At 50.3% G+C, this 27,223-nt stretch overlaps 4 protein-coding genes; 2 read left to right on the top strand and 2 right to left on the bottom strand.

Moving 5' to 3' along the window:
• Positions 1-7,971: 7,971 nt before the first annotated feature.
• CHC_T00008448001 (Haloalkane dehalogenase) lies at positions 7,972-8,940 on the top strand. Its single transcript, XM_005715876.1, has one exon. The coding sequence runs from the start codon at positions 7,972-7,974 to the stop codon at positions 8,938-8,940; it is 969 nt and encodes a 322-aa protein (XP_005715933.1).
• Positions 8,941-10,723: 1,783 nt separating this feature from the next.
• On the bottom strand, positions 10,724-11,731 carry CHC_T00009523001 (glyceraldehyde 3-phosphate dehydrogenase). Its single transcript, XM_005715875.1, has one exon. The coding sequence runs from the start codon at positions 11,729-11,731 to the stop codon at positions 10,724-10,726; it is 1,008 nt and encodes a 335-aa protein (XP_005715932.1).
• An 867-nt stretch (positions 11,732-12,598) lies between these two features.
• CHC_T00004223001 (hypothetical protein) lies at positions 12,599-14,635 on the top strand. Its single transcript, XM_005715874.1, has one exon. The coding sequence runs from the start codon at positions 12,599-12,601 to the stop codon at positions 14,633-14,635; it is 2,037 nt and encodes a 678-aa protein (XP_005715931.1).
• Positions 14,636-22,781: 8,146 nt separating this feature from the next.
• CHC_T00004222001 (hypothetical protein) lies at positions 22,782-23,414 on the bottom strand. XM_005715873.1 is given in 2 exon segments: positions 22,782-23,102; positions 23,103-23,414. 1 exon segment carries the CDS (start codon positions 23,100-23,102, stop codon positions 22,782-22,784), a length of 321 nt encoding a protein of 106 aa, XP_005715930.1. The 5' UTR covers positions 23,103-23,414.
• Between the last annotated feature and the right edge of the window lie 3,809 nt (positions 23,415-27,223).

The raw sequence follows: 27,223 nt of genomic DNA, 5'->3' as shown, positions 1-27,223 counted from the left end.
AGTGTGGGAAAATTATCGAATGACGGTGACGCATACAGTACGAATAAAATGCACCTCAACGCAATTATTGCAGTGCACTAAAACGGGAGCATTTTAATAATTTCAGCCGTCAACATGCAGTGCATCCTCTCCTACAAAATGTTTTGATAGTGCAAAAACATAACATGAAGAGAGGAGAAAGCACCTGGCTGAAGTAGTATAAGTAAGGGAGGATTAGAAGCAGATTAGCTGCCTGAAGACAAGCAAGAACGAAAACACAACACAACAGTAAAAACGCATTCCCTTCTTCCGCCCGGTCCTGCCGGTTAACCCTTTATTGTTCCCTTTATTTTCTATTTTTAGCGACAATAACAGACATGCAGAAGGGCTCTGTTTCTCTTAAAAGATGTATGATTCTTATGTATTCAAGACATGCACAAAATGATTGCCAACATTAGTTTTCAACTCTGGCTAGGTATCATTTGGAGCAATTCTCTGTTCTTTGTCTTTCCAAGTGTTTTCGTAGCCACAAAGCACGATCTTCCGCTTTTGAAGAGCATTCCATTTGAGATTTATCCAGATTCCACGCTGGTAAATGGCAAGGTTGTCAAGAAACGCATCATCACCGTGTGTGCATATTTGTCATGCTGGAGTATCTTTTACTTTGATTTGACGTTGACCTACCGCCTGTCGCATGGAAAACCAAGAGAGAGCTAGAGACAGAGAGAGCTAGAGACAATGAGAGACTGCTATCAATATGATATATTGATTGGTGATTCCTGCTGCATCCTTCTGAGTCAAGCTCCGTCGACTTTAGCTTTGTCAACCTTAGCCCTTATTAGTTCCTGTTATTCTTTACATGTCCCAATTTATCTACCGCCCTACATCCCCAATAAGTGATGCCACACTTCATTGCTATTAAGAAAAAGACAGAGCACTTCTACCTCTCAACACTTCAACTTACGAGCTGACCACAGTGATCACTACGATTGCTTGTAATTTTCAATATGGCGGGGAACTCAAACTCCGGCCAGGCCCAGCTACAGGGTCAACATCTATTTACGCCAATTGCTCATCCGGAACTACGTCGGCTTGGGCAGAAGAGCATCCATGCTTTTTTGCGTGAGCGTGAGCGATATTTGCTACGCATCAATGATGCCCAAGCTACTGGTAGCAGCATTTCAGCAATTTCTCTCAAGTCCTCGCTGGATCCAGACCTTCTCCTATCGCTTGTAGAATTCGACGAATTTGACGGGGTTACCTCCGTTGACGAACTCTCTGAAGAGGCGTTAAAAAATTGGCTGGACGAGAAGGAGACAGTGAATTTCGATACTTTGACAACCACTGAGCTGGATAATTCTATTCGGTCATCTGTTCGAATGAACATCAACGAAAAAATCCTGAACTCCGTATCAAAGCGCTCTACATGGACTACAAAACTTTTCTTCGTGTTCGACGGCGGGGAGACCTCATTCAGAAAAAATCCCAAACAGGCCACCGCACACATTTGCACACTGCTGAAGCCTCCTGCACTCAAGGAAAAAAATTGAAAACGACCTTTCCTTGAGTAGGCATGATTTGAAAAAGGATTGGATGCAGTTTTATCGCTACTTCGTTAATCAAGCCGTTCGATGCGACGAATTTGTATCCATTCGACAGACTACGGGAGATTCTGATTTCGTAACTACGAAGATTGGTGCTGAGAAGCAAGACAAAACAAAAGATGGTTCTACGATGTCAGGAAACGGAAATGGCAAATTGAAAAACGATACATATGGTTCCACGCGGAAATGGAACAGAGGCGGCCGAAGCAACCAAGGCACACGAGGAAACAGCAATAGCGGTTCAAACAACTTCACAGATTCACGTTCGAACGGCGCCGGATCGGAAAACACCGGAGGTGTCATTGAGTTACCCTTTTGTTTAAATGTTTCCAAATGTAAGAAACGACATTATGTGACGGACTGCCCTCTTTCAACAGACGAGGAGAGATATTCTTTGTTAAAAGAATTCTACAAGAATCGATCGGAAAAGGGACGTTTAAGCGTTCTGTCGCAAACACAGGAAGCATGTCATGCGCGGCAAGGTTCAGGACGGTACTTCGCAAAATTGGCGGACAGTGTAAACGTAATCGTTAACGGCGATTACGGTGCGGACCATTCTGCTCTCAGCGAGCAACACGTCAAACAGTGCGCTGATGATGGTGTATATGTTAACACTCTAACCCTTCGCGAACCAATCAGAATGAGTGTAGCTATAGGAGCAAATGTGGAAGAAGATTCGCAAGTTTATTGCGCCCACACCAAGGTCCGTGTTTCTGTTACTCTCAATACTCCAGAAGGACCACTCCTTCTCCGCAACTTGGAATTCCTTGTTTTCAAGGAGTACATGCCCGAAATTCTTATCGCTCGCTCAGTTCTTCAGGCGATAGGATTTAATTTGGACGAGCATCTGAAGCGTGTGCGAAATCAACTCCACGACGCAGACTTTTCGAACATTGGGTTCTCTTCAGCACTTTCCACCAAAGAGGATACTCCCCCAAAAACTCCTGGACGTCTGTCACGTATACTACTTCGCGGTTCCACGTCTAACGCCCATCCCCAGAACTCCACTGATTCAGAAGAGGTAAATTCAGGGTCCTCTTCGGATGACGGTACCTCTTACAGCGACTCGGAAAACGGTTCCCCTGATGAGTCTCCAATTCTTTATGGGGACACTCCAGATGATGGCCCAGTCTCCAAAGATTCTAACATTTCATTTGGAATCGATCAAGAGTCAGACACAGATTCACAATTGAAAGAACGAATTCAGGAAGCCATTCAGAGCGGCCTACCAGAAGAGTATCACGAAGAATTACAGGACTTAGTCTATGACTACAGGGATATTTTCAGAACAAGGCTGGGGGCTGATCCGCCTGCCAATGTGCAGCCAATGTGTATTCGCCTCAGGCCAGATGACAGTCCTATTCGTGTTAAAGTCCGCCGATACTCGCCACCGCAAGCCAAATTTCTTCGTAAGAAAGTAGACGAATTACTGTCTCTCGGGCTTGTGCGACGAAACAATTCAAGTGAATGGGCATGCGCACGGCTAATTGTACCAAAGGATGGACCGGAGAAATTCAGATTCACGGTTGACCTGCGACAAGTGAACAGTCAAACAATTCCGCACACCTGGCCGATGCCTGATCTCGAGTCGATAACCTCCGAATTGGCAGGAGATTGCTGCTTTTCCATCATCGATTTATGTCATGGCTACTGGCAGATGCCGCTGGACTCAGAATTGCAAGAATGCCAGAGTTTTATTACGCCCGACGGCGTCTTCACACCCACGCGAGTAATGCATGGACAGACGAATGCAACTTCCTACTTTCAGAGTACAGTAGGAAACCTATGTCTATCGTTACGGGAGAACATTCTCCAATGGCTGGACGACCTTCTCCTTCACCACAAAAATTGCAGAGACCTGCTGGACACCCTCCGAGTCTTTTTCGAAATTTGTAGGAAGGGAAACCTGAACCTTCATGCAGCCAAGTGCAAACTTTTTCTGCGTGAGGTCACGTGGTGCGGACGTACAATAAGCGCTGATGGAATCAAACTCGACCCGAAACGGTTAGAGGCTATCGTGAATATGCCTCGACCCAAACCTGGTGGTGATTTAAAACAATTTGTATGCGCGGCAAATTGGATGCGCGTCACCATTCCCGAATTTTCCAGGATCATTGAACCCTTGTCGCAGGTCCTCGAACAAGTATACACCAAAGTTGGTGGACGGACAAAGCGTGCGGCATCGAAAATAGCACTTGATTCTACATTCTGGAATTCAGATCACGATCAGACATTTACGGTGGTTAAAGAGGCACTTCGAAACGCCGTAATACTCGCTCATCCAGACCCAGAGAAAATTCTTTGCCTCTTCATGGATGCCTCCGAAACACACTGGGCTGGGACAATAACGCAAATTCCAAAAATCCATTTGGATGAGGACTTCGAAAACCAGCACCATGAACCACTGTCATTTCTTTCCGGGTCCCTCAAGAAGTCCTCATTCCATTGGTCCACTCTTGAGAAAGAAGCTTTTGCCATCGTGACATCCGTGACTCGACTCGACTACATGCTGTTGCGTCCAGAGGGCTTCATTTTATTCACAGACCATAAGAACTTGACTTTCGTATTCCACCCTGTTATTGTTAACCCTCGAATAGCGAAGCACACAGTCAACACAATCGAGCGATGGGCCATGCAACTTTCCGCTTTCCGGTATACGATCAACCATATATCCGGAGATGACAACTGCTGGGCGGGTCTTTTATCTCGATGGGGCGGCTGAATTGGTGGTATCATTCATGGGACACTTGGCGCTCTTTTTCACGCACCAATTGCACCTGACCTCGACCCGGATTTCACGTGGCCAAAGCTAGCAGACATCAAACGCGAGCAGCAGAAAGGCATTTCTGAATGGGGGGAAACACCGTCGACTATCAAGAACGGTCTTTATCGAACCAACAGAAATGCTGTATGGATCCCATCTCGTTCTAAGGAACTTCAGCTACGCATTTGCATCATTGGACATTGTGCGCGAAGCGGACATCGAGGCGTGGACACCACATATGAAAACATCAAAGTACACTTTCGCTGGAAAAAGACGAAGACGGATATCACAGCATTTTGCAACACTTGTATGCACTGCCTTGTAACTATTGGCGGCCAACGTATTCCCAGGCCACTTTCACATGCTATGCATTCCACTACTCCGAATGAGTTGATTCATTTCGATTATTTGTACCTCGGGGAGAGCAACTCTGGACCTGTGTATGTCCTCATCATCAATGACGATGCATCATCCTTCGTGCTTCTAGAAGAAAGCGACGCCGCAGACGCCACAAACACTGTGCGCGCTCTGAGAAAATGGTTTTCTCTTTTTGGGGTCTCCCTCTTCTGGGTGTCCGACCGCGGATCTCATTTTAAGAATAAGGTATGGCTGATCTTAATCGAGCCTTACATTCTCACCACAACTTCACAACTCCATATTCTTCTCAATGGAATGGGACAGTCGAAACTGTGTGCAAAGAGGTACTTCGTGGATGCAGAGCAATGCTCTCGGAATTTCGCCAAAAGGACACAGAGTGGCCTGAGGTCATTGACATGGTCCAAAATGTGCTTAACCACTCTGTCAGGCCATCTCCCGGCAATCGCGCTCCAGTGACAGTAATGACAGAAAGACTAGCAGATAATCCCTTGAGCGCTTTAGTACCACCAGTTGTCTAACACGCACATTCCCTGGAACTAGTGAAGGCACAGCGCTTGATGGAGATTGATTCCCTTATGAACGCCGTTGACGCGATGCACAAAGATGCGTCCGAGAAACGCACGAGGAAGCGTGAGCAAGCAGTGAAGTCTCACAATCGAAAGACTGGCGTACAAGTGGTCAATTTCGATGTTTGGGATTTTGTTCTTGTAGCCAAGCGAGCTTCCGAAGGCGGTGAGAATCTCCGCGTTAATTGGACAGGGCCCAGGCGCGTAACACGTGCTGCTTCTGATTCTACTTTTGAGATCCAGAACCTATTAACGAATGTGAAGCATGTTGTGCATGCCTCTCGATTGAAGCTCTATTCACATTCTCATTTGAATGTTTCAGAGCAGCTTTTAGATTCAATCGTTCACAATGAGGCGCACCTGAATAAGGTTGAACAGCTTTTGGGACTCCGATACAATCCTCAGTCTGAAGTATGTGAAGTTAATGTGAAATGGCAAGATTTTGACTACGAAGAACCGACATGGGAGCCATTCACAAATGTGCAGGAAGACGTCCCAGCGATTCTGGAGAACTTTCTACAGGATTATTCAGATCAGGACTCGGTCAAGGCTGCTAGGGATTCCGGCATTTGACTCTCTTGAAGAGGGGACTGCTATCAATATGATATATTGATCGGTGATTCCTGCTGCATCCTTCTGAGTCAAGCTCCGTCGACTTTAGTCTTTGTCAACCTTAGCCCTTATTAGTTCCTGTTATTCTTTACATGTCCCAATTTACCTACCGCCCTACATCCCCTATAAGTGATGCCACACTTCATTGCTAGTAAGAAAAAAGACAGAGCACTTCCACCTCTCAACACTTCTACTTACGAGCTGACCACAGAGACAGACAGAGAGAGACAGACAGAGAGAGATAGAGAGACAGAGATAGAGGGACCGAGACAGAGTGGGAGTGCTACTTTGCGATACATTCACCAAACGATATCCCCGATCTGAGAAGCCATCAATATCGCTCTCATTCTGCAGCGCACACAGCATAACTGCATAGAAAATAGATGGATTGGAACGGAACTTCTGTGCCAGCGCATAGAAGGCCATCCTCTTCCGAAAAAGATTCTCCACTAATGCTGTCAATTGCGTTGAATCAGCATGGTTGGAAATGGTGCGGATATGGACAACCAGCAGTACTTTACTTTTACAGCGAAGAACTGCAGAATTTTCATATTTAAAACAAGCCAGGGCTTGGCCGCGTATCGTTGTTCCCTTGTTGCATCGTGTCTCTGTAGAGAAACACATGTGCTTGTCAGTCGTCAACACTCGTGTGTACTCACAACGGACACACGTGTGCGAGATGGGATACGTTGACACAGATAACACGTGTAGAAGCTCGTTGCTGATAATGTGGAAGAAGCAGACAGCATTTCGGAGAGCTGACAGAAAATAATGCAGACAGCGAGCGCAACTCTTAGAGATGCGGCGTTCTCGTTACTGACAAATGTATGTACCCTACCGCTTTGTAGAGCGAGGAAAAGAAGAAGAAAGGGCACGTAATAAATCACCAACTGTGAGTATTCACGATATTCTTTGGCAAGAATTTGCTACCGCGTTCGTACGCGAGACCCCGTGCGCTTCTGCGCGAGACGACCATCCTTTGGATATTGTCACACACACTGGAAGATATTTTTGTATCTTCCCCCCCTGGATTTAACAACAGTCTCAGGCGATGCTTCGATTTTTCCAGGGAGGAAGACCGTTTCGATAAAGGCTGATCTTATCCATTTTTGAAATGAGCATAATGCAGGAGTCAGACAATGATAAGAAGTATGCGAGCTGTACAACATCATACATTTCCCTTATTTGAGTGTGGCCTCCAGAAGCTGATACAGAGTTGCCAGCAGAATTGATTTTCTACAAACGTCTTCAAGATCTTAGGCGTGAACCAATTGAAGGGCGCGTAATGGCCTCATCTGATTTTCAAAATCCCCCCACTCCGACATAAAGTCTGTCTTCTAGAAGGACTCTGGTCAGCATGGACTAAGAACTCTTTCACTGCTGTGCAGAATTGTACCCAAGGATACTGTAAAAACAAGATTCGCAAGCGATGGTTCCCTCCGATTGTAATGGTATCAATGACGAAACAGTTGTCGACTTGAAATCACCTCATCACAGCCTTCTATCATATCTGTCTCTTACTGGCAGCGCTGGAATGACCATTTCTGCATGCGAGGTCACCTTTGCAGCTCTAAAAAGCACCCTTAGGCCTCTTGCACATCTTCCAGAAACAGGATGCATCTCCATCTTTCACAATTCATATCTATTCGCCGTCTTATGTACCAGTTGATTGATATCATTATTCGAGTGCCCTTTCTGTTTTCGAACGAACACGTGCTTTATGCCCACGCTGACTTTCTAATCTAGACCAATCTAGACATCAAGCATGTCTTGAAAACACACGACCCCATGATTTTCAAAGATGGAAGCACCTCGCTTCCCTCTGCGAAAGAAGACTGTAGAAACACATACAACAATTGCGCTCGTTGTAGAGAAACGTACATTAACAGCTCTCCATTTGACGCAAATTCATCGTCTTCTATGTCTTCAAGAACGGGTCTCCGTGTTCAATCTTGAAGTCTCTGGGTTGCGACTGCTCTATATAAACTCTTTCGCAGCGACTCGGTCACAATCTCGAAGCACATCTACCTCCACAAAGCACCACACCCTTCAGAAGCCTCTTTCTATCATGATTGCCAAGTCTACCCCCATGCAGCTCTTCGTCTTAGCCCTCCTCCTCGCTGCAACCATCTGTAATGGCACAGGCAGACCCACTGGCTTCCCCCCTAGGCGTTTCCTTGAGAAAAAGTTTGCCGACATCGACGGCAAGAAGATGGCATATGTCGAAGTTGGCACAGGCGACCCGATCGTCTTCCTTCACGGCAATCCAACCTCTTCCTTCCTGTGGCGCAACGTCATGCCGCATCTCGAAGGGCGCGGACGCCTCATAGCCCCTGACCTCATCGGCATGGGCGACTCGGACAAGCTCGACAACAGCAACAAGTACAGGTACACCTTCCTCGAACACAGCAACTATCTTTACCGGCTCTTTGAGATAATTGGCGTGAAGGAGCGGGTGACGTTTGTAATTCATGATTGGGGCACCGCACTAGGCTTCCACTGGGCGTATCTGAATCGTAAAAATCCTAATTCCGTGAAGGGGATCGCGTTCTTTGAAGGCTTTGTGTCAACGTTCGAACGGTACGGCGACTTTCCAGAGGAGATCGAACCGTTTTTCAGAGTGCTGCGAAGCCCGGCCGGTGAGCAGCTGGTTCTCGAAGACAACGCATTTGTGGAAGACCTCATTCCTAGCGCGATTCTGCGCAACTTGACGAAGCCAGAGTTTGACGAATATCGTAGGCCGTTCCTGAAAGCGGGAGAGGACAGGAGGCCTATGCTGACATGGCCAAGACAAGTGCCCATTGAGGGGGAGCCTGCGGAAGTCGTAGCCATTGTGAAGAAATATTCTAAATGGCTGGCGAGATCAGAGTTGCCGAAATTGTTCATTGACGGAAAGCCAGGATTGATATCGCCAAGCATGAGGGCAGTTGTTAAGAAGTGGAAGAATACGGAAATGGCTGCAGTAAAGGGGATTCACTACTTACAGGAGGACTCGCCAACGGAGATTGGCAAGGCGATAGCGAAATGGCTTCCTTAGTGTGGTGGCCTGAGATTGCTGGAAGTAATGGGGTGTGGTTTCAAAGGAGCCGTGGAATGGTTGCATTGAGGTGGCGCACATGAAGTTGCGAGTCGTTGAGATCAGTGTTGGCTGCAGGATAGCACGAAGATAGTCTACGGTTTTCTTGCATGACCAAGTCGCCATTCTCGTTCGTTTAATCGACAAAAGGTCTCAGTCCGTACAGGGCAGGCCAAGCCTACCCTGGTCCATTGGATATGCCCCACTACGGCCAACTTTGAAGGTGATGTTCTTAAGCAGATTGATATTTAGAGAGAGGTGATTTCGTGTTACTGACTCGCAAATGGGGAAAGTCGTATTGGACACCTAACATACATGCCCTCGGCCACAGCATCTTGCAGAAGATCGGCATTGCAGTTTTGAACGCACTGAAAGATTAAGAATCTAATGGAGTTCAAATACCCGGTTATTCTCCTCGAAACAGGCGTGTTGGTTTCAAAGTTACCATTGCAAAACGTTTGAAGGTTGCTCGTTAAAGCTTCTTTGCCGGGCATTAAAAAACAATCCGAAAGGATATACAGTTTTCACTACAATCCATCTTTCGGTAACGCAGAATTCAAGCGTGGTGGCGTGGGTATCTTTGTTCTTCTTATCGAGAAGGCACAAGCCTAGAAAAAGGATGTGGAAAAGTAACCTCATCTCGGTCATTTGACCGATATGAAGTCAAATGTTATCTAGACACTAGCACTTATCCGTGACGGATGATTCCTACATATTTATCAGATGTTGTGTCAACTTAAGAGACTTTTGCACAGCACACTGATGACAAAACAATATTTTGTTGAAAGAGGAGATGTCAATCAAATAGCAAGTTTAGAAAGTCGTTTTGGATGACTGCGTTAAGAAATTTCTTAAATTTCTTAACGCAGTTGTCCGCGGCATAACATCTTGCAGAATTACCAGGATGGCAGTTTTGAATACACAGAAAGATGTTAGAATGTAATGAAGATGGAGTACGCAGTTCCGTTTTTCGAAGTTGTTATATAGAAACTAGTCGTTTCTAAACGACTAGAACGAACATGAAATTCTCCCTCGTCTCTTTCCTTCCACACGTCACAAGTCAAAAGTACGGTAGCGAGGGCATCTTTCTCCTTGTTGTTGAGAAAGCGAAAGTCAAGAAAAAAAAAATGAAAAGTGACCTCATGCAAGTATGAGGGACATTGGTGCAATAGACACTAGCTACCTCTCGAGAGGTAGGGTACGTACTGTACTGTAAGGGTACAGTATGAAGAATGGGAAGAATCTTGCTATCTGATAGCTCCGTCTTATCATACGTTTACAAAGGGCGAGTCATCATCCAATGCTGCTTGTCATTACAGAAAAGAGGACAAACGCCCTCTTCGCCCTTTCGATGACAACACGCATACCTGTGCACGTGTACACAGGTCACACACATATCTGGAGAGATTCGTGTCATTGGGAGATCGCAACACGGGTGGCTTTCCTTCCCGCCCGACAACTCTCACGCGATTCACTCACACTCTCAAATCAGAGGCCATGATGTAATCACATCAAGACTGTGCGCAAGCAACCAACTCCCAAGGGGGTTTCGGTATTGAGAGATGATTCGCTGCCGCTCCGTCGTCGTCGTCCCCCTCACGAATTGGATTTCGCACGAATTGGATTTCGCGATAATGCAGACGCGACGATTCGGCACAGAACACGTTGTTTTTGGCCATGTCACGCTACAATGGTTTTTAATTGCATGCTAGCAATAACAGCTTAGTGGGCGGAGGGACAAAAGTTACTGGACCTTGGAGATGTGTGCGATGAGGTCAACGACGCGGTTAGAATATCCCCACTCATTGTCGTACCATGCGACGAGCTTGCAAAACTTGCTGTTAAGCATGATGCCCGCGCTGGCGTCAAATATGCACGACGCGTCGTCATGGATAAAGTCGGTACTGACAACGGCGTCTTCGGTGTACTTCATGATGCCCTTCATGGAGTCGTCGGCGGCGGCCTTCATGGTGGCCTTGATGTCCTCGTAGGTAGTTTCGGACGCGAGGCGGACGGTGAGATCGACGACGGAGACGTCGGGGGTGGGGACGCGGAAGGCCATGCCGGTGAGCTTACCGTTGAGCTCGGGCATGACCTTGCCGACGGCCTTTGCGGCGCCGGTGCTGGACGGGATGATGTTAGCGCCAGCGCCGCGGCCGCCGCGCCAGTCCTTGTTGCTGGGACCGTCGACGGTCTTCTGCGTGGCGGTGGTGGCGTGAACGGTGGTCATGAGGCCCTCCTCGATGCCGTACTTCTCATGGATGACCTTGACGAGGGGGGCGAGGCAATTAGTGGTGCACGAGGCGTTGGAGATGATGTCCAAGTCCGGGGTGTACTTGGCCTCGTTGACGCCACACACAAACATGGGGGCGTCCTTGGAGGGGGCCGAGATGACGACCTTCTTGGCGCCGCCCTTGAAGTGGGCGGCGGCCTTGTCCTTGAGCGTGAAGACGCCGGTGGCCTCGACGATGTAGTCGGCGGCGGCCGTGGCCCACGGGATCTCGGCGGGGTCGCGGTGGGCAAAGACGGTGATGGAGTTGCCGTCGACCTGCAGCTTGCCGTCCTTGATGGAGACGTCACCGGCGTAGCGGCCGTGCGTCGAGTCGTACTTGAGCATGTAGGCCATGTAGTCGAGGTCGATGAACGGGTCGTTGATGGCGACGACCTGGCACGTTCCCTTCTCGATGGCGGCGCGCAGGACGAGGCGGCCGATGCGGCCGAAGCCGTTGATGCCGACCTTCGGTGCTGTCATTGTGCGGGGCGCGGGTTTGGGGGTAGCGGGATCGGATCGGGGTCGAATCGGGGTCGGATCGGGGTGTGTGTGGGGGGGGGAGTGGAGGGTTGTGTTAGACGGATGGTGAGTGGGAGCGATACGGGAGGGAGGGGGGCGGTGAGGGGTAGGAATTGTGGTTTAAGTAAGGATCGGGGTTTGCAGGGGGATTTTTTTTCAGCATTGACGATTGAACGATATCCTCCAACGGGCAGGCCGGTGGCGCGCGATTGGGCTGCCGCGGATGCCACCGTGGCCAATCGCGGCGCGGCAACTGGCCTCGGTGTGAAACTTGCGTACTCTGAAACTTCACACGGCACGCAATCAAAAGGCACGCAATCAAAAGGCGACCCGGCTGACACCGCGTGTCCACGTGTCCCGCGTGGCCATTACTGCCGGGCGGGAGCAGGAGCGACAACGCCCGCCCGCCTGGTGCCAGCAGGAGCGCTGCCCCCGCACTCGCGCAGACGATATGTGACCGCGGCAGCCCCGGCCGCGCGCGTGGCGCGGCTTGGCGCCCCGCGCGCAAAAGCCGCGGCGGTTGAGGTGCACGTTCCGAGGTGCACGCTCCGAGGTGCACGTGCTCGCGTCGCTCACCGCCGCCCGCGGAAGCGCTTGCGCGGCTCCTGACACACCCCGCGCGGAGCAACCGCCTCCGAAAAGGAAACACACACCAACAGCCAGCCACTCCCCCCGCAGACTTTACGGTAGGAGCCCGCTGACCACCGTAACGAGACCCGTTCCGTGCCCTATCATACCGCACCAGCCCCCCCCCCCCCCCCCCCCCCCCCCTCCGCCCTCTCCCGCACCCTCTCGTCCTTCCCGCATCGCCAGTGCCCCCTCCCCGCAATGGTCTCCTCCGCCGCCCCGCCGCCGTACCTGCCGCACCTCGACGGCCTGCGCTTCGTGGCCCTGCTGGGCGTGCTGCTGTTCCACTTCGACGTCGCGCACTCCACGGGCGGCTTCATCGGCGTCGACGTCTTCCTCGCCCTCTCCGGCTTCCTCATCTCGCGCAACATCCTCCACGCCCTCCCCGCCTTCTCGCTGCGCTCCTTCTACGTCCGCCGCTTCTACCGCCTCTACCCGGCCTCGCTCGCCACCGTCGCCGCCACCCTCGTCGCCGCCTTCCTGGCCTTCCCGCCCGACCTCGCCCGCTCCGCCCTCAACAGCGCCGCCGCCTCCCTGCTGCTGGTGAGCAACCTCCACTTCTTCGCAGAGTCGGGCTACTTTGACGAAGACGCCGCCCTCAAGCCCTTGCTGCACACCTGGTCCCTCTCCCTCGAGGAGCAGTTCTACTTCTTCTGGCCCTTCCTGCTCACGCTGCTCGTCTCCACCACGCCCGCGCGCCCCGCGCTCCGCGCCCCGCTGCTGCTGCTCGTCGCCGCGGCCTCGTTCGCCCCCGCCGTCCTGCTCCACCCGCGCCACGCCTCGCTCACCTTCTTCCTCCTCCCGTTCCGCGCCTACGAGTTTGCCGTCGGCGCCCTCTTCGCCGTCCTCGAGCCGCACTGGACCCCGCCCGCCGCCCCGTCCGTGCTGCGCTCGGTCGCCGACAACGTCCTCGCGCTCGCCTCCTTGCTCGCCGTGCTCGCCGCCTTCGTCCTCGTCCCGGAGAACAACTCCCCGACCCACGCCCTCCCCGTCCTGGCCGCCACCGTCGCGCTCATCGCCACGCCGCGCTCGCTCGTCGCCCGCTACGCACTCGCCAACCGCCCCGTCCGCTTTCTGGGCAACCTCACCTACTCGGCCTACCTCACGCACTGGGGCATATATGTCTTCGCCAGATACTTTAGCAGCGGGCTGCGTGTCCCGATGCTGTCGGTCCCGACCCTGCTCGCCGCCACCTTCGTGTCGGCGTGGCTCCTGCGCACGCTGGTCGAGGACCCGCTGCGAAAAAACCGCGTGCGCCACTGCGTCCCGCTAGCGATCGGCCTCATCGTCACCGTCGCGTTTTGTGCGCTGGGGCTTGCCACGAATGGGTGGGACTTTCGACTTAGCGAGGAGGACAAGATGGACGTAAGGCGCGCCGTCGTCGTCACGTTCCGCGACATGTGCGTCGACCCGTCATACGTGAAGAGGCGCGACTTTTTGAACAATTACTCCGACTGCTGCCTCGTTGGGGATACCTCGAAGAAGACTCCCAACGCGGTCATCATGGGGGATTCGTATGCGAGACATTTGATCCCGGCGTTCAACCGCATCGGGAGAGATCGGGGAGTCAGCTTTATGTTCAACTTCAAGACGAGCTGCCCGCTCGTTTCCATGCGCGACGATGCGGTCATTGGTACCAAGGACGCGTTTTGCCATGAGCTGCACGTGAGGAGGTGGAAGATGCTGAGGGGAGAGAAGGTCGCGGACTCGGAGCCGATCCCGCCAAACTCGACCATTATCGTCGCGAGCTTTGGCGAGTTTGCGGACATGGAGGCGAGGCGGAGGAGGCTGGTCTTCTTGGCTGAGGATTTGAAAGCGTTGGGCCATCGGTATATGGCGGCGGGCGAGCCGTCCGGGATGCACATGGATGAGCACTGGCGGTTTGCATGCATGGATTTGGAAAAGTCGCCACTCGTGCAGTTAGGGAGGTTGTTGCGGTCCAGGAAGCAGTCGGCATGCCTGAGCGATTGGATGAAGCCTAGCTCTAGGTCATTGCAGGACTGGAAAGATTATAAGACTTTGCTCGCAGCGGAGATGCCAGACACGCCGTTTTTGGACATGTATGCGCCGGTTTGCAAGGACGGAGAAGATGGTGAGCCGATTTGTCGGCTGCTGGGCGATCGGAACACGACAGAGGGCAAGTTAAATCTGGGATACGGCCGTGACGCGAACCATCTCACGATCCAGGGCTCGGAGTTTTTGTCGAGATTCTTCGAGAAGGATTTGCCCTTGGACTGACAACCGTGTGAGTGGTGGTTGAGTGTTTTGATTTGGATTGGAGTGGAGTGGTTTTGAGGATGTTCAAGACAAGTCGCACTATTTTTTTTACATATTATGGGAGATTTTGCGTTTAGGGGGGCGATCAGGTGCATTTTTGTGGCAACAGACGGGTGAAATTGACTTTTTCTGTTGTGATTAGTTATTTATGATTAGATATTTATCAAGGCGCCCTTATTATTATTAGTCGCTGTAACTTGTTCGACATACCTGCGATATATATGTATACTATACTGTAAGGGTACCTGCCCGCAACACAACAGTACACAACTGTACTGTTGTGAATAAGTCCATTTATGAATCATATATCGAATGGGCGTTCGAGGAAATTGCATTTATCGGTGTGATCGCATTATGAAAGAATGCAGATATAGACGGGCAATGTACCAGGCAGGTATTTAATTGTAAATGCTCAAGTGCAAAGAAGAGCTCGCGACCATAGCAGGGCCGCGGTAATCTCGAGGCAGAGACCCCATAAATAGCGGATAGATGACTACGAGGCAAGGGAGAACGGGGGGATAAGCAATTAGCAGGCAAAGAAAAAAAAGACTTTCTTCTAGGAAACTAGCGACAGTTCCCGGGCACTTGTGCTCTCCCACTTTGTTCGTAGTAACAGAACCCTATCGACCGTGTCCTATTCCGCACACCCTCATACATATCTATGACGGGACCGGGACATTTCACAACTGTACTGTACATCGTTGTGCCGCCCGACGGATCACGTGCACCTGCCCGAATACTCCCTGCTGCGAATATTGTAGCTCGACACAAAGATAGAAAGGTTCTCAGTCGAAAGGGCGATGTGTTTCGTCTTCTTGACAGCCTGAGGGGGAGCCGTTTGGAGAGGACCGCTTTTTAGAAGATTCTACTTGTCTATCTTTCGCGGTTGCTTCGGCGGCATCTGTGGCAGATCCTGTCGCGCTTTGGTCCATTGACGCACTCTGCGCAGATGAAGCGTGTAGCCACTTTACGCGCGAGCACGGACCATCTCGAGCAGCGACGAAAGCCTCCGGGTTTTCTGTTCGATCGGCAGCTTGACTCACCTCGAAGGCCAACAGAAAGAGCGAGCGAACGAGCGAACGAGCGGGAATGTCTCTTCGTTTGAAACGAAAGGGTCGGCGAAAGCGCAAAGGAGACCCGCGCTTCAGGCCAAAATCGGCTCCGTGGCCCGAGCCCTTTCCTGTACTGGTTCGGGCATATCGGCGAATCGGAACGACTTCGCCGGCGCAGCTACCGTACAAGTTAGCATATAAGCGCGACGACGCGCGAGTAAAGGCAGCCCTCAAGGATCTTCAACCTCCGAGGCGCGTTGCCGGCCACCTCTTGCATTTTTCCCTTGGTACGGCCCTCTTCAACCTCCTGTCCGCTCCTTCTCTCCGCCAGTTGCCACAAGCGATAGGGGCGTCCATGACGCATATCGATACGACCCGTGCAGTCTGGGACTCGTTTGTGCGGATGAAAAGAACGGAAGACCCTCTTTGTTTTTCCTTCAAGACGGATCGATCCGGCACTGCTGTGATCAGGCGGATGTGAAACTTGTGGAAAACTCACATGCCCCCAGTTTCCGGTATGATGTGAATTTTGCCAAACGCGTTGTCTGAAAATTTTTCCTTTACAAAATATGAGCGAACACGCCGCCAAAACACGCGTTTTCGTGACTTTACGGTCACGAAAACATTTAAAAAAATCTAAAGTGATGAGAACCGAATAGGAAGCTCTCAACGCAATACACAGATTCAGGTTTTGGGCCAACTTACGCCTCCGCCAGATCAGCCATGGCGGGCACTTTGTACTGGTTGGCACCGAGCGCAGGTCCATGCGGTTCTATCAGATAAAAAACGAATGATCCCCTTGCGCTTGTGCTTGGATTGCCCCTTCGAAGCGGGCATGTGGGAAAGAACTTTTAGAGCGCGCCAGGGATAAAGACATATTTGGAAGCGCCGACCGGGGTTGGAGAGGGTCCTGCTATATATGATGTAGGGTGTTGGCGGAGGTGGAGACCTTTTCAACTCAGACTGTGTACGGCATATTAGATAGTTTGTGGAAGAACGATAAGACAGTGATGACAAGCTGATGCGTGAGGATGCGGGAAGAGGAGAAATGTTCGCATGGGGGATGTGCCTCTTTACAAGGATAGGTGCTATGGACAAAAATGTAGGCTCAAACTGCTGGCGGGGGTCGGAGGGTGGTTTCTGCGTGAAAGTTGGATTGTATGAACACAGGCTGTCGGGTGCAGCCTTAGGGGGGGACTGCAATACTGTACCCCGAATGGCGAGGGTGGGAACTAGGGCGGGAGGGCAGCCTCGTTCAAAGTAGGCGGGGTACAGGTGCGGGATGAGCGCAATAGGCTGCCCCAGACGCACCGTGCGCACAGCTGGCTGCCTAACGTGGTTGCCTATCGTGGTTGATGAAGGAACCCAGCGGAGCCTGGCGGTGGTTGAGGGCGATTATAAAGGTCTCAGACGAAAAGAAGGGTCTCTTGCGAGAGGGGGCGGCGTAAACGGCTGAGGAAGGAGAATTGCAACGAGACGGGGAGGTGAATGTGTGCGGAAACGGAGCCGGTCTGCGATATTCTCTATCTCAATGTTCTATCGCAGCTATGCCTCGTCTGCTTTGTACCCTCCCGGCGTGTCTCTCCGAACCAACGCCTCTGATTCCACCGCCTTCACTTTTGCGTACACCCTCCCACGAACCCCGCCTTTTCACCTCGACCATCACAAGTCATTTCATGTCCCACGTTCTCTTCAGAAAGCCGCGCGTGCCGGCTCTTGTAATAGGATGCCGTGTTCTCCTTACCAGCAACCGCCCCCTGTCCTACCAGCTGAAAGTGGATGGCCGGTCGCTTCTCGCCCGTTTGATGCTGTCGTTGCCTCTGTAGGCGTGAACATCTGCCAAGGGCACGGGAGCGGACTTTCCCACTCCTACGTGCCCATAGCTATGAGGCTTCCCCAGCACCTACGTCATCGTTTTTGGGAGAGGCACGTATCAGGGATATTCAGGTCACTTTCGATTGGCCCGCGTCCGGTTTGGAGGGGATGGTCTGTGCGGGCCTGGGGTGGAGAACAATAATGTTAGGGGGAAAGAGAGGGGAATAGAGGGCATGTTAGCGATAGAGGGTGGACTATTAGCGGGTGCATCCTATTGCGCTTGGACATGCTCAGCCATTCTTCCCGCGCTCCAGGATGTATCCAACAGCCCTGGCCACCTTCACAGCCGTTGCCTACCTCGCTGGTATACGAAACTTCCCTCCCCTCTTACGATGTGTAGTACGCCTCATACGACCCCTAGCATCTGCACACGTGCCCTTTACGGCACCTGGCCCTCTAATCCGACGGTTGGGCCCCCTGGTGACGCACGTTTAGGAGACAGCCCACACTGAGTCCTGACGCTGTCGACCAACTAGAGCAGGCGCTCTTTTAGCTCCCTTTGGCGCTACCTCGGCGTTTGTCATGGAGCACTTACGGAGGATTAATCAGTCATAGAGCTCTTGTGGGGAAATTCGGTGTGTGAAGCCGATGGGAATTGCAAGAGCGCACCCTCCTCGTCGCTATATGGCAAGGTTGGCGCAGGCAGGTTGATCCTCGTCGCATACATGCGCTTCTCGAGATGGGTTGTGGTAAGGTTTGCGGCTCTATGAACTGACTTTTGCCGGAGTCAAAGGAGTACCACTCGAAGGGTAGGGTACTGGGGGTAGGGTGCTGGGGGTATGGTGCTGGGGGTATGGTGCTGGGCCTAGATTTCCGTCCTCCCGTCTCCTCAACTACTGTACGTGTCGTACGTGGACTCGTCATTTTTGTGTACAGGGGGGTCGCGATATAGTGCCATCTTTGTTAGTGCCAGATCCGATATAGTGCTACCCTTCTGCGGGTGGCACGAATTTTGAGCCAAAAACGAAGGGTCTCCAGAGAGGCCGTTGGATGGACGTACCGCCCGAGAGTCGCTGCCGCCGCGGAAAGATATTATGCAGTTGCTAACTCGAATAGAGACTATGATGGAAAAAGGCAGGGTGGATGATGCAATTGGACATCTGCAAAAGTGTAGGCTGGCATTTATGGCTGCGAAAAAGGAGGAAGTCAATGCGACGGGTCGGCAGTTACTAATAATAGAAATGCTTGATTAGACTTGAGTCTGTAGTGAAGATGCTAAGTACTGTACATACATTATGAGTGATGGCGTCCTGCGAGCGGTCTTTCTGAACAGTGATGCAAGGAAGTGGCTGCAAAAAGCCGTAAATCTCATTATCTTACAGTGCCTTGTTCGATATAGTGCTGTTTTCGGCCCACTGACATAGGGTGGCACTATATCGCGACCTCCATTCCCCCCCCCCCCCCCCCCCCCTGTACAGTGGAAAAAGTGTGTACGGCGACCTGGCGCAGTAAGTGATTGCGCTTTACTGAACTGTGAACGTTACAGTACTGTAAATGGGTTCCAATGTTGTAGCTGCACTGTGCTGTGTGAGAGGAGAGGTGGAAAGAAAGAGTGAGGGGTTTTGGCAGTGCGACAACCTGCTACTCATGAAGGGCAGTTACACAGTTACACAGTTGCACAGCGGCATTTTCACCACAGCTGCATATGCAGCCAAGGTTGTTTCCCTTTTTGGGATAGCACGAATCTCTTTCGTGAACCACCAACCCATTTCCTCTAGTAGCTATGTTCTTCTTTTCCTAAAAACTATCATATTCCTCTCACATCCGTATGTGTTGGAGACCAATCATCTTCTGGTGTTCTGCGCATCTGTGCCACATCTCATCAGGGCCCTGCCTGCGACAATCTCACCTTCGTCGCCAAACGCTATGCTGTACTTTAGCGTTTATACTGTAGCAGTATGACATCGGACACCGCCTTCATGTCCACGTGGCAAGCCTCTACCCACTCTCACCACCCCGCCCTGCCCGCATTCAAAGCATCAAAGCCCTGTTGCCAGAGGTAGTACTGTACCAACGGTGCCCTTGGTACTGTACATCCCTGACTCCACACTGTTGCCAGAGGACACGCCTGACTGGGCATGTCCCAGGCCCGAAATACCCAGTCGGTATCGAAATGAAACAATTTATTTAGAGACGCCTCGGTGTCCTAAATGCTACCAAGGGTAAGTCCATTTGGACTATTACTGGTGTGGCAAGGGAGTACGTCTACATGCTACAGTACAATGCAATCACTGTGAACACGTTTGTCCACATATCTCGTGCATGCCTGCCTCTATAAAGCTTTACGGCATCGACACCCAGTCTTTTTGACGCCCACCGACAACAAGGCTTTCCTTCCGTTTCCATCTCCGCTCAAATCAACCTAGATAGATGGCCTCTCTCGTGTCTGTCGCGCGCCGTCAACCCCTCCTCCATGCCCCCTGCTTCTTCATAAATCCTCACTTCCTCCCCCCATGTTCCCCTCCTGTTACTTTGTGCACCATTGCGCCTCTGACCTTGGAGTGCTCTGCATCCAAAACTGCCTCCCTGTCGCACCAACCCCTTCTTGTTACCCAATCTGCAAACCACCCTCCGCCATGCCTGCCAGTGCATCACGCGATTCCAACAAAAACCTATTTTTCTCAACCGCCGTCTATACTGCTAATACCACTCGCCGCAGATCGTGCCGTGCTGTCGTGTGACGAGGCGCGATACCTTGTTTCTACATGGCGCATGTGCGATTATGCAGTTGAGCTGCCTTCAACGCATTTCAGCTCTAACGCCCACTGAAAGAAGGAAACGCATCCTTGCATCGTTTTGATCGTGTATGCATCTCATGAACCGCAGAAAACGAGTTTTCACAAGTTGTTAGGATATCTTCGTGTCCGAAATTAGGACGAGCGCTCCGCTTTGATCCCTGCCCTTTGCTCGCCTTCACCCCATACATGAAACAGCTTTTGTCATTGGGTTATTCCCTCCCTCGCGCTCACCCCATACACACCCGAGACAGTTGCCCTTACTAAGGACACGCCCTTTTTGTATGCGGCGAAGGGGTTTGAAATGAAGGCCCTTTGAAAGCGTCACGGGTCGAGCTATGGCAAAGGAGGCTATCTTCTTTTCGGCACAGGACAACGACACCAATGTCGACAGAGAAAACGTCGTTGATATGAATGGTTTCAGATTTTGGTAGCGTATTCTCTTGCTGCTCAATGGTTTCTCGTTGCAGGTATCCGGGAGATTTTCATATCTCAACACATCTGCGGGAGGCGCTTTTGGTTCACACGCAACCTGGCGGTTGGACAGGGGTATCTCTAATGGAAAATTCAGGAATAGGGTCAGCGTGCAAGGCAATCAGTTTCTGGCTAGTGTTATTTCTCGCTCTTTAACCTTCGCCTTGTCTTTGCCTGATTATTGCATTTAGTCTATCGAGAGCAGTTGTATTGATGCCGTTCCTTGGCGCTCATCATGACATTGTTCGAATTAGCCGTGCGCCATGGTACGAATCGGGGCTGGCGTCGAGGCTGTGAGAGGGCAATTCACTATATCCCCGACACCTACATATCACCGTGCTCGCCCTTGCTTGAGTAGGCAATAGGTGTGAGGGTGAGCGCCTGTTATGCGTTGAGGAAGTTCCGTTGGTTCTCAAACGATGAGAAGCATTGTTGTATTCACTGTATCCACAAGAGTACGTTTTTCTTTGCGTCGCATCTTAACGAGAAACGACCTGACAGTCCCGAGAAGAGGACATGACTTTCCTTAATTTCCGCATGTCTTACAGGTTGGGAGAAATAGGTTAATATTATACTTTCGGAAAGTGGACTCTGTTTTTCGCGGTTAAAATGACTCTGCTTTCACTATTTTGCATCTTGGTCGCATCTTCTGAACCCTATTCCCAATTCCATTCGCTTGATGAATTAGATATTAATTTCGTATGCTTTATGATTATTTCAGCAGACGTAGTCTTATAGTTTCAAGGAGCAATTTCTTCATTAAAGAGAAACCAATGTATCACTACAAAAGTCTACGAGGCAAACCGATCGGTTCGGATCTAATCGTATCGTAATCAATGCTCTCCTTCCATTTTCCACAGTTGCATCGTTGGCCAATAATATTTGTGGCCAAAACCATTTTTCCTTTTATTCGAGGGCATAGAGTACTTCGATCCTTTGTCGTGCTTTGGGATCTGTCCTGGTCTGTGGAGAAGGGCGTGTCTCCATCCCCGTCTGTATATCGACCATCGAGACATGCTGGAACTATCTGTGCGGACGCAATTCGTTTTCTGATCATGGTCAGATCACACAGATCGAGAATCTCGACTGTGTATGCCTTGTATAGAGACTGTATCTGTTATACACTTTTATTTTCTTTTAATTAGGGTAGCATCTGCACATCACTCGGTGGCATTTTGGATGAGGTCCTGGCCAACCGATATCAGATATGACAATGATTGGCCATCTCTTGAAAGCAACACCACCCACTTTCAGCTCACAACTGCAGCTCTCTACCTCATTCCTCAGTATGTTCCTGTAATGTGTTTTAATCCTGTTCAGCAATACCACCACTGTTTCGGGAAACCACTACACTTTAATCGTGAGCATTAGTTGCTTTCGCCTTCAACCTAATACGAGAGTCGGAAACGGTAGTCGCGGATCCACGTTTTACAAAGTAATGACAATGCAGATTAACTACGGAGAAAACATATAAATCTCTCAACCGCCAAAACTTTTTGGGGTTGGGGCCTCTTTCCATCATAATCCCGGCGAGAAAAACACCCGGTTTGATTGGAACCTACATCTTTCAATTCTAGCAAACCTTTGCATCTCATCCAGAAAGTCAAAGCCTCTTCCGCTTGTGGTAAATAGTAAGACAGTTGAGGGAGATGAAATAATATCTACCATTCAAACACGCCTCGCAGATAGAATCTATCAAAGAACTATTCTTTTCTTATCACAAACAGCCCCTGCTCAAATGCCACCGCGTTTGGTGAACACTGACAAGTTGTCTACAGCTTTGCCATATTACCCTATGCCTGTGTCAGCCTAGTCTTCTTCTCAACAAACCAAACGAGCTGGAACCGTCTCATCCCTGAACATCATGGACAGCTCTGCGTCTATATAAGACATGCCTGAACCAGTTACTTTGTCCTTCAACACCCCCCGCCCCACAACGCCTTTCTCCAATCCAAACCAAAAAGCATCAAATCATCCGAAAAGCAGGTCTACCTCTCTACCATGTTTCATCGCAGCACATGTTTTCTCTTGGCCCTCCTGGTCTTGGTCACAGTCGCCTTTGCTGTGAACGACAAGCGCGTCGAGGAAGACATCTCCATTCAACAAGATGTCGCGGAGGACGTGGATGTTGCAGAACGATCTTATAAGAAATGTCCGTGCCGTTGCGTCAAACGCAGGCGCGCTGCTAAAAAGCAATGCCACAAGTATTCCTATGGCAGTTATTGCCGTGTCTCTCGTTGCAAGTTGCATCGTTATCCGTACAAGGGATGGTGGTGCTGCAATCGTCACCATTAGGACTGCTCGCTGAGCTACCCGCACCACCTGGAATGCAGTTGTTAGAATGGACTCAAGGGGTCACAATGGGATTATCAAATTCTTTGCTGGTCTAGAAGTCGACGATAGCTGTTTCAGCCTCAATGCCAATACATCGCAGAACAATTTCAGTCCCTTTCATGAAGAGTAGTTGCTCGTAATATTACCCCCGAAGGGTATGTTTAGGTGGCAGTGGGTGTGGGCATCGCGATGTACCCCGTTTTAGTTTCAAATAAAGGCGATGGGAACCAGAACCAATTCCTATTCAGACAAAAACGTTTTGTTTCCATACCAAAATTTCACCCATGCAACTAAGGCTATCAGAATACGGCGATTGCTGCCTGTGTGAGGACTATCGATGCCTTTTATGGTAACTCTTCATTAAATACTGAGATCCACGAGAACGCCGATGCTAATGTACGTGTTACAAATAAGTTCACCATGCGGTCATAAATCAATACGGAGAATGTTGTATCTTAACAGTGCAAAGTGCACAGTCCATTTTCGTACTGTAGGTTGCTATGGTATCTCTTCATTTTCTTACCTACGTGTCGGATGCTGCTTCACATGACACAACTATCTCCGTGCACAAAATGGTTGCCCCTCTTAGCATTACGCATCAAGTGTCAGACGACGGTCAGAGCTGGGCAGGTTAGTGATGTTGCTGTGTTTCTTCTGTTAAGGGATGCTTACGGAAACTGTATGCAATATATACTGCATTTCGTGTGTAGACGCGTGCACAATGCATTCCAGATTGTATGACTTCATGCAGCTCAATTCTGCTTGTTAGAGGCTTCGGACAACATGAGATTTGATAGGAGATAATTGCGCACCAGGATTGACCGAGATCAATGATGGTTTAGTCCGTTTGACTCAAACTGAATCTGGGAGAGCACAATAGTCTCATCATCATTTTAGTTCCTATGCTTTAATATAAGTACAGGCTTCCTACAGTGGTAATTAAAGATTGATACGATCTTCACCGTCTACATTTCACCCCTACTGGAAAACCTTTAGTGAGGAAATCGGTGCTGTATCATGTTAGATACGGGCCATCAACTGTATGGGTCCGATCATGCTGAAACTCTCTTGACTTACGTGTCGCTAAATGTAGAATTACTCTTCATGTAGAAAGCAGTCCAGCGATTCACCATACAATACTTTTCCCTGTTAGTTTATGGCACCTATGTTACTCTTCCCTGCGAGACATGAGAAGAATGATCTAGTATTCTCTGAAATGTTCTAGAGCGAAGATCGACTGCTCTGCGGAGAAATGCCAAGCTTTCGTAAACCAAAGAAACTCCAGTACCAGAATATTGTAGAAGGATCTAGAACAGATGTAGACAGTTCTAGTTTGATCTACTTAAGCCAGTTAGGGGCTGGACTTCACAAACCCCCCGGACATAGTAGTTATATAAAAGGAGCGCTCTGAGCGGAACCTCGGTCTGCCCGAAGGTACGAGCGTGAGTCACAAAGACTGTATTCCCGACTTCACTTCAGAATACCGCTGTGGAACTCTGCATCTGTTGCACTCGCAGCAAGAGTATCCCCATCAACTCCGCTTCTTACTGCAGTGATGCGCTGTTAATAAATCCGTCCGTAGTGGATCCAACTCCTTCATGGATCCACTTCACGCGATAGCACCTTTGTCAAGGGGGCTCAAAACGTGGGCCAGCAATGCAGACAATATGTGAACAGATAGCCGCACGCAATGTGCTACTAAGATGAGCACGCATTTTATCGTCCACTGTTCGTCTGTCAGGCTCTTCCACCAAATTCTCAAGCCATGGAACCGTGTCGAGTGCTGACTTTTACCGATGTTGGCGAGCACGTAAGTTGAATTGCAACTCACAGTTCACTTCAGTGCACCACTTCTCTTCTTCCTGTCACATTCATTGCGCCCCTAACTTTCTTTCTCTAAATAAGTTGGATAATGAAGGAAGAGTTTGGGAGCACATTCAGAACACTTCGCGACATTATTGTTTTGCTCGTTCGACTCTTGTAGCCGTCTTACTATCTCATCCCTCCTATCACACGCAGAAACATTCTTGCCTTTGTTTTCGAATTGTAAAACTTTCAATCATTTTCGTGATATCAGTTGCATAGTCCGCTTCTTTCTCATTAGCAGATTCACTCTCTTCCCACCCCCTTCGACTCTCCTAGGGACCACTTCTGTAGCCCTCTCAATGCTGTTCCTCGGGCGACCAGAACCTGATCGCCTACGTCGAATTGGCGTTGTGAGATAACCGCCATCTTCTTGCTCTTTCTGCCCAACCGCTTAGAAGTCCTCGTCACTCGGAGCGCGAGGATCGCTAACAGTCCCAAGTTGTGCCCCTCAACGCCCCCCCTCCCACCGTATTTGGTTCGGATCTGTCTGGGGTTGCGAGGGCGGCTTCACTCCATTCATAACTCGAACGGGGAGAACCCGTCCGACAGTCGACGTCGCCGGTACCCGTAGAGAATCTACTCCAGCGCGGATTCCCATTTGTAGCTAGCGGCGCCCTGACCTAAGAGCGTCTTCCGAATTGAACGCTTTATAGTCCCGACCAAACGCTCGGCTTTTCCTTTGGACATGGAAGCATGGGCGAGGACCGGTTTTCGCGAAATTCCCTGTTGTGCCATGAAGTTCTTCAACGCTGTCGCGTTGAAACATGTTGCGTTACCTGAGACTACAGTCCGAGAGGGACCAAACGAATGGATGATCTCCTCCACGAACTTGAAAACTTCCGCCGACGTAGCGGTCTCGGTAGCCTAAGCCAGGGTCCAACCCGTCAGATGGTCGACCGCTATCAGGATTTAACGTTTTCCGTTCTTCGTCTTGGGATAGGCCCGGCAAAGTATTTAGAACGTCTCAAAGATCTGAAAAGCTGGTATTACATCCGTGCTCTTGTACGTCGGGATGGGCGCAACCGTTTGGAAGCCTTCACATCCCTGGACATAGGCGTAGATATCGCCATGAACTCCCGGCCACCAGTATCTGTCAAAGACGAGCTGCTTCGTGGCTGTAGCATCCCAGTGGCCAGTGTCGGCAGGCAGCGAACGCAGTATATGCAGGCCAGTCTCCCGAGAAGGGATTGTCCTGATCCCATTCTTCGTCCTGCGAAAGAGCCTTTCGTTCCAGGCAAGGAACCGCCTGGAGTTCTTCTTGATCCTGAGCCTCTGCGCGAAATCTTGTTCAACCATCTCTTCGCCATCAAAGTAACTGTATGTGTCCTGAACGTGAGGTTCCATATCTTTCAGCATATCTCCTGTCGTAAAAGTTGCGGCGGCGTATACCAGGTCTCCCTCATCCTCTTCGCGCCTCTCCTTGTCGTCTTGAAGACGCGAGAGAAATTCAGCAGCACAATGCTTTGAGCCAGAGCGGTACAATATCTCGAATTCGTACTCCGCCAGGAAATCAAACCAACGAGCGAGTCTACCGTAGATGTCTTTCTTTTTGAACGCATGTTGAAGGGCCTGGTGATCCGTAATCAACTTGAGCTTTTGCGTTGACAGCAAATACACACGAAACTTCTTTAGCGCGAAGATCATCGCTAACGCTTCTTTCTCACGGGTACAGTACTTCTTTTCAGTCTCCGTCATCGTCCTACTGGCGTACTGTATCTGGTGGAACTTTTTATCTTCCTTCTTCTGAGCCAGAACTGCTCCCACTGCAACGTTGGATGCATCTGCCTCGAAGGGCTCGTCAAACTTCGGGAGCGCCAACAGCGGAGGAGACGTCACTCTCTGCCTCAACTCCTAGAAAGCGGCTCGCATCTCTTCCGAAACTGCAAATTCGACCTTGCTAGAGGTAACAGCGTGCAACGACGCAGACACTTCTGCGAACTCGGGAATAAATCGGCGGTAGTACCCCGCTAGCCCAAGGAAGCTTCGTAACTCCGTCTTTGTATACGGTTCGGGGGTGTTCAAAATGGTCGATGTCTTCTCAGGATCCACCACAATCCTTTCTTCTCCGATGACGAGCCCCAACAGCTTGGTTTGTGATTGTGCGAAGGAACACTTTCGGTACCGGACCCTGGACTTTTGCGATCTTCATCCATCTCCAGGCTTAGTCGAATCGTCTCAGCACCCACAGTTACTTGAACATGCTGTTGGCCCAG

Source organism: Chondrus crispus, genomic scaffold, assembly GCF_000350225.1.
Source record: "Chondrus crispus Stackhouse genomic scaffold, scaffold_22, whole genome shotgun sequence".
NCBI classification, from domain to species: domain Eukaryota; phylum Rhodophyta; class Florideophyceae; order Gigartinales; family Gigartinaceae; genus Chondrus; species Chondrus crispus.
The sequence above is the reverse complement of the archived record's forward strand: the minus strand, read 5'-3'. Positions and strand labels throughout refer to the sequence as shown.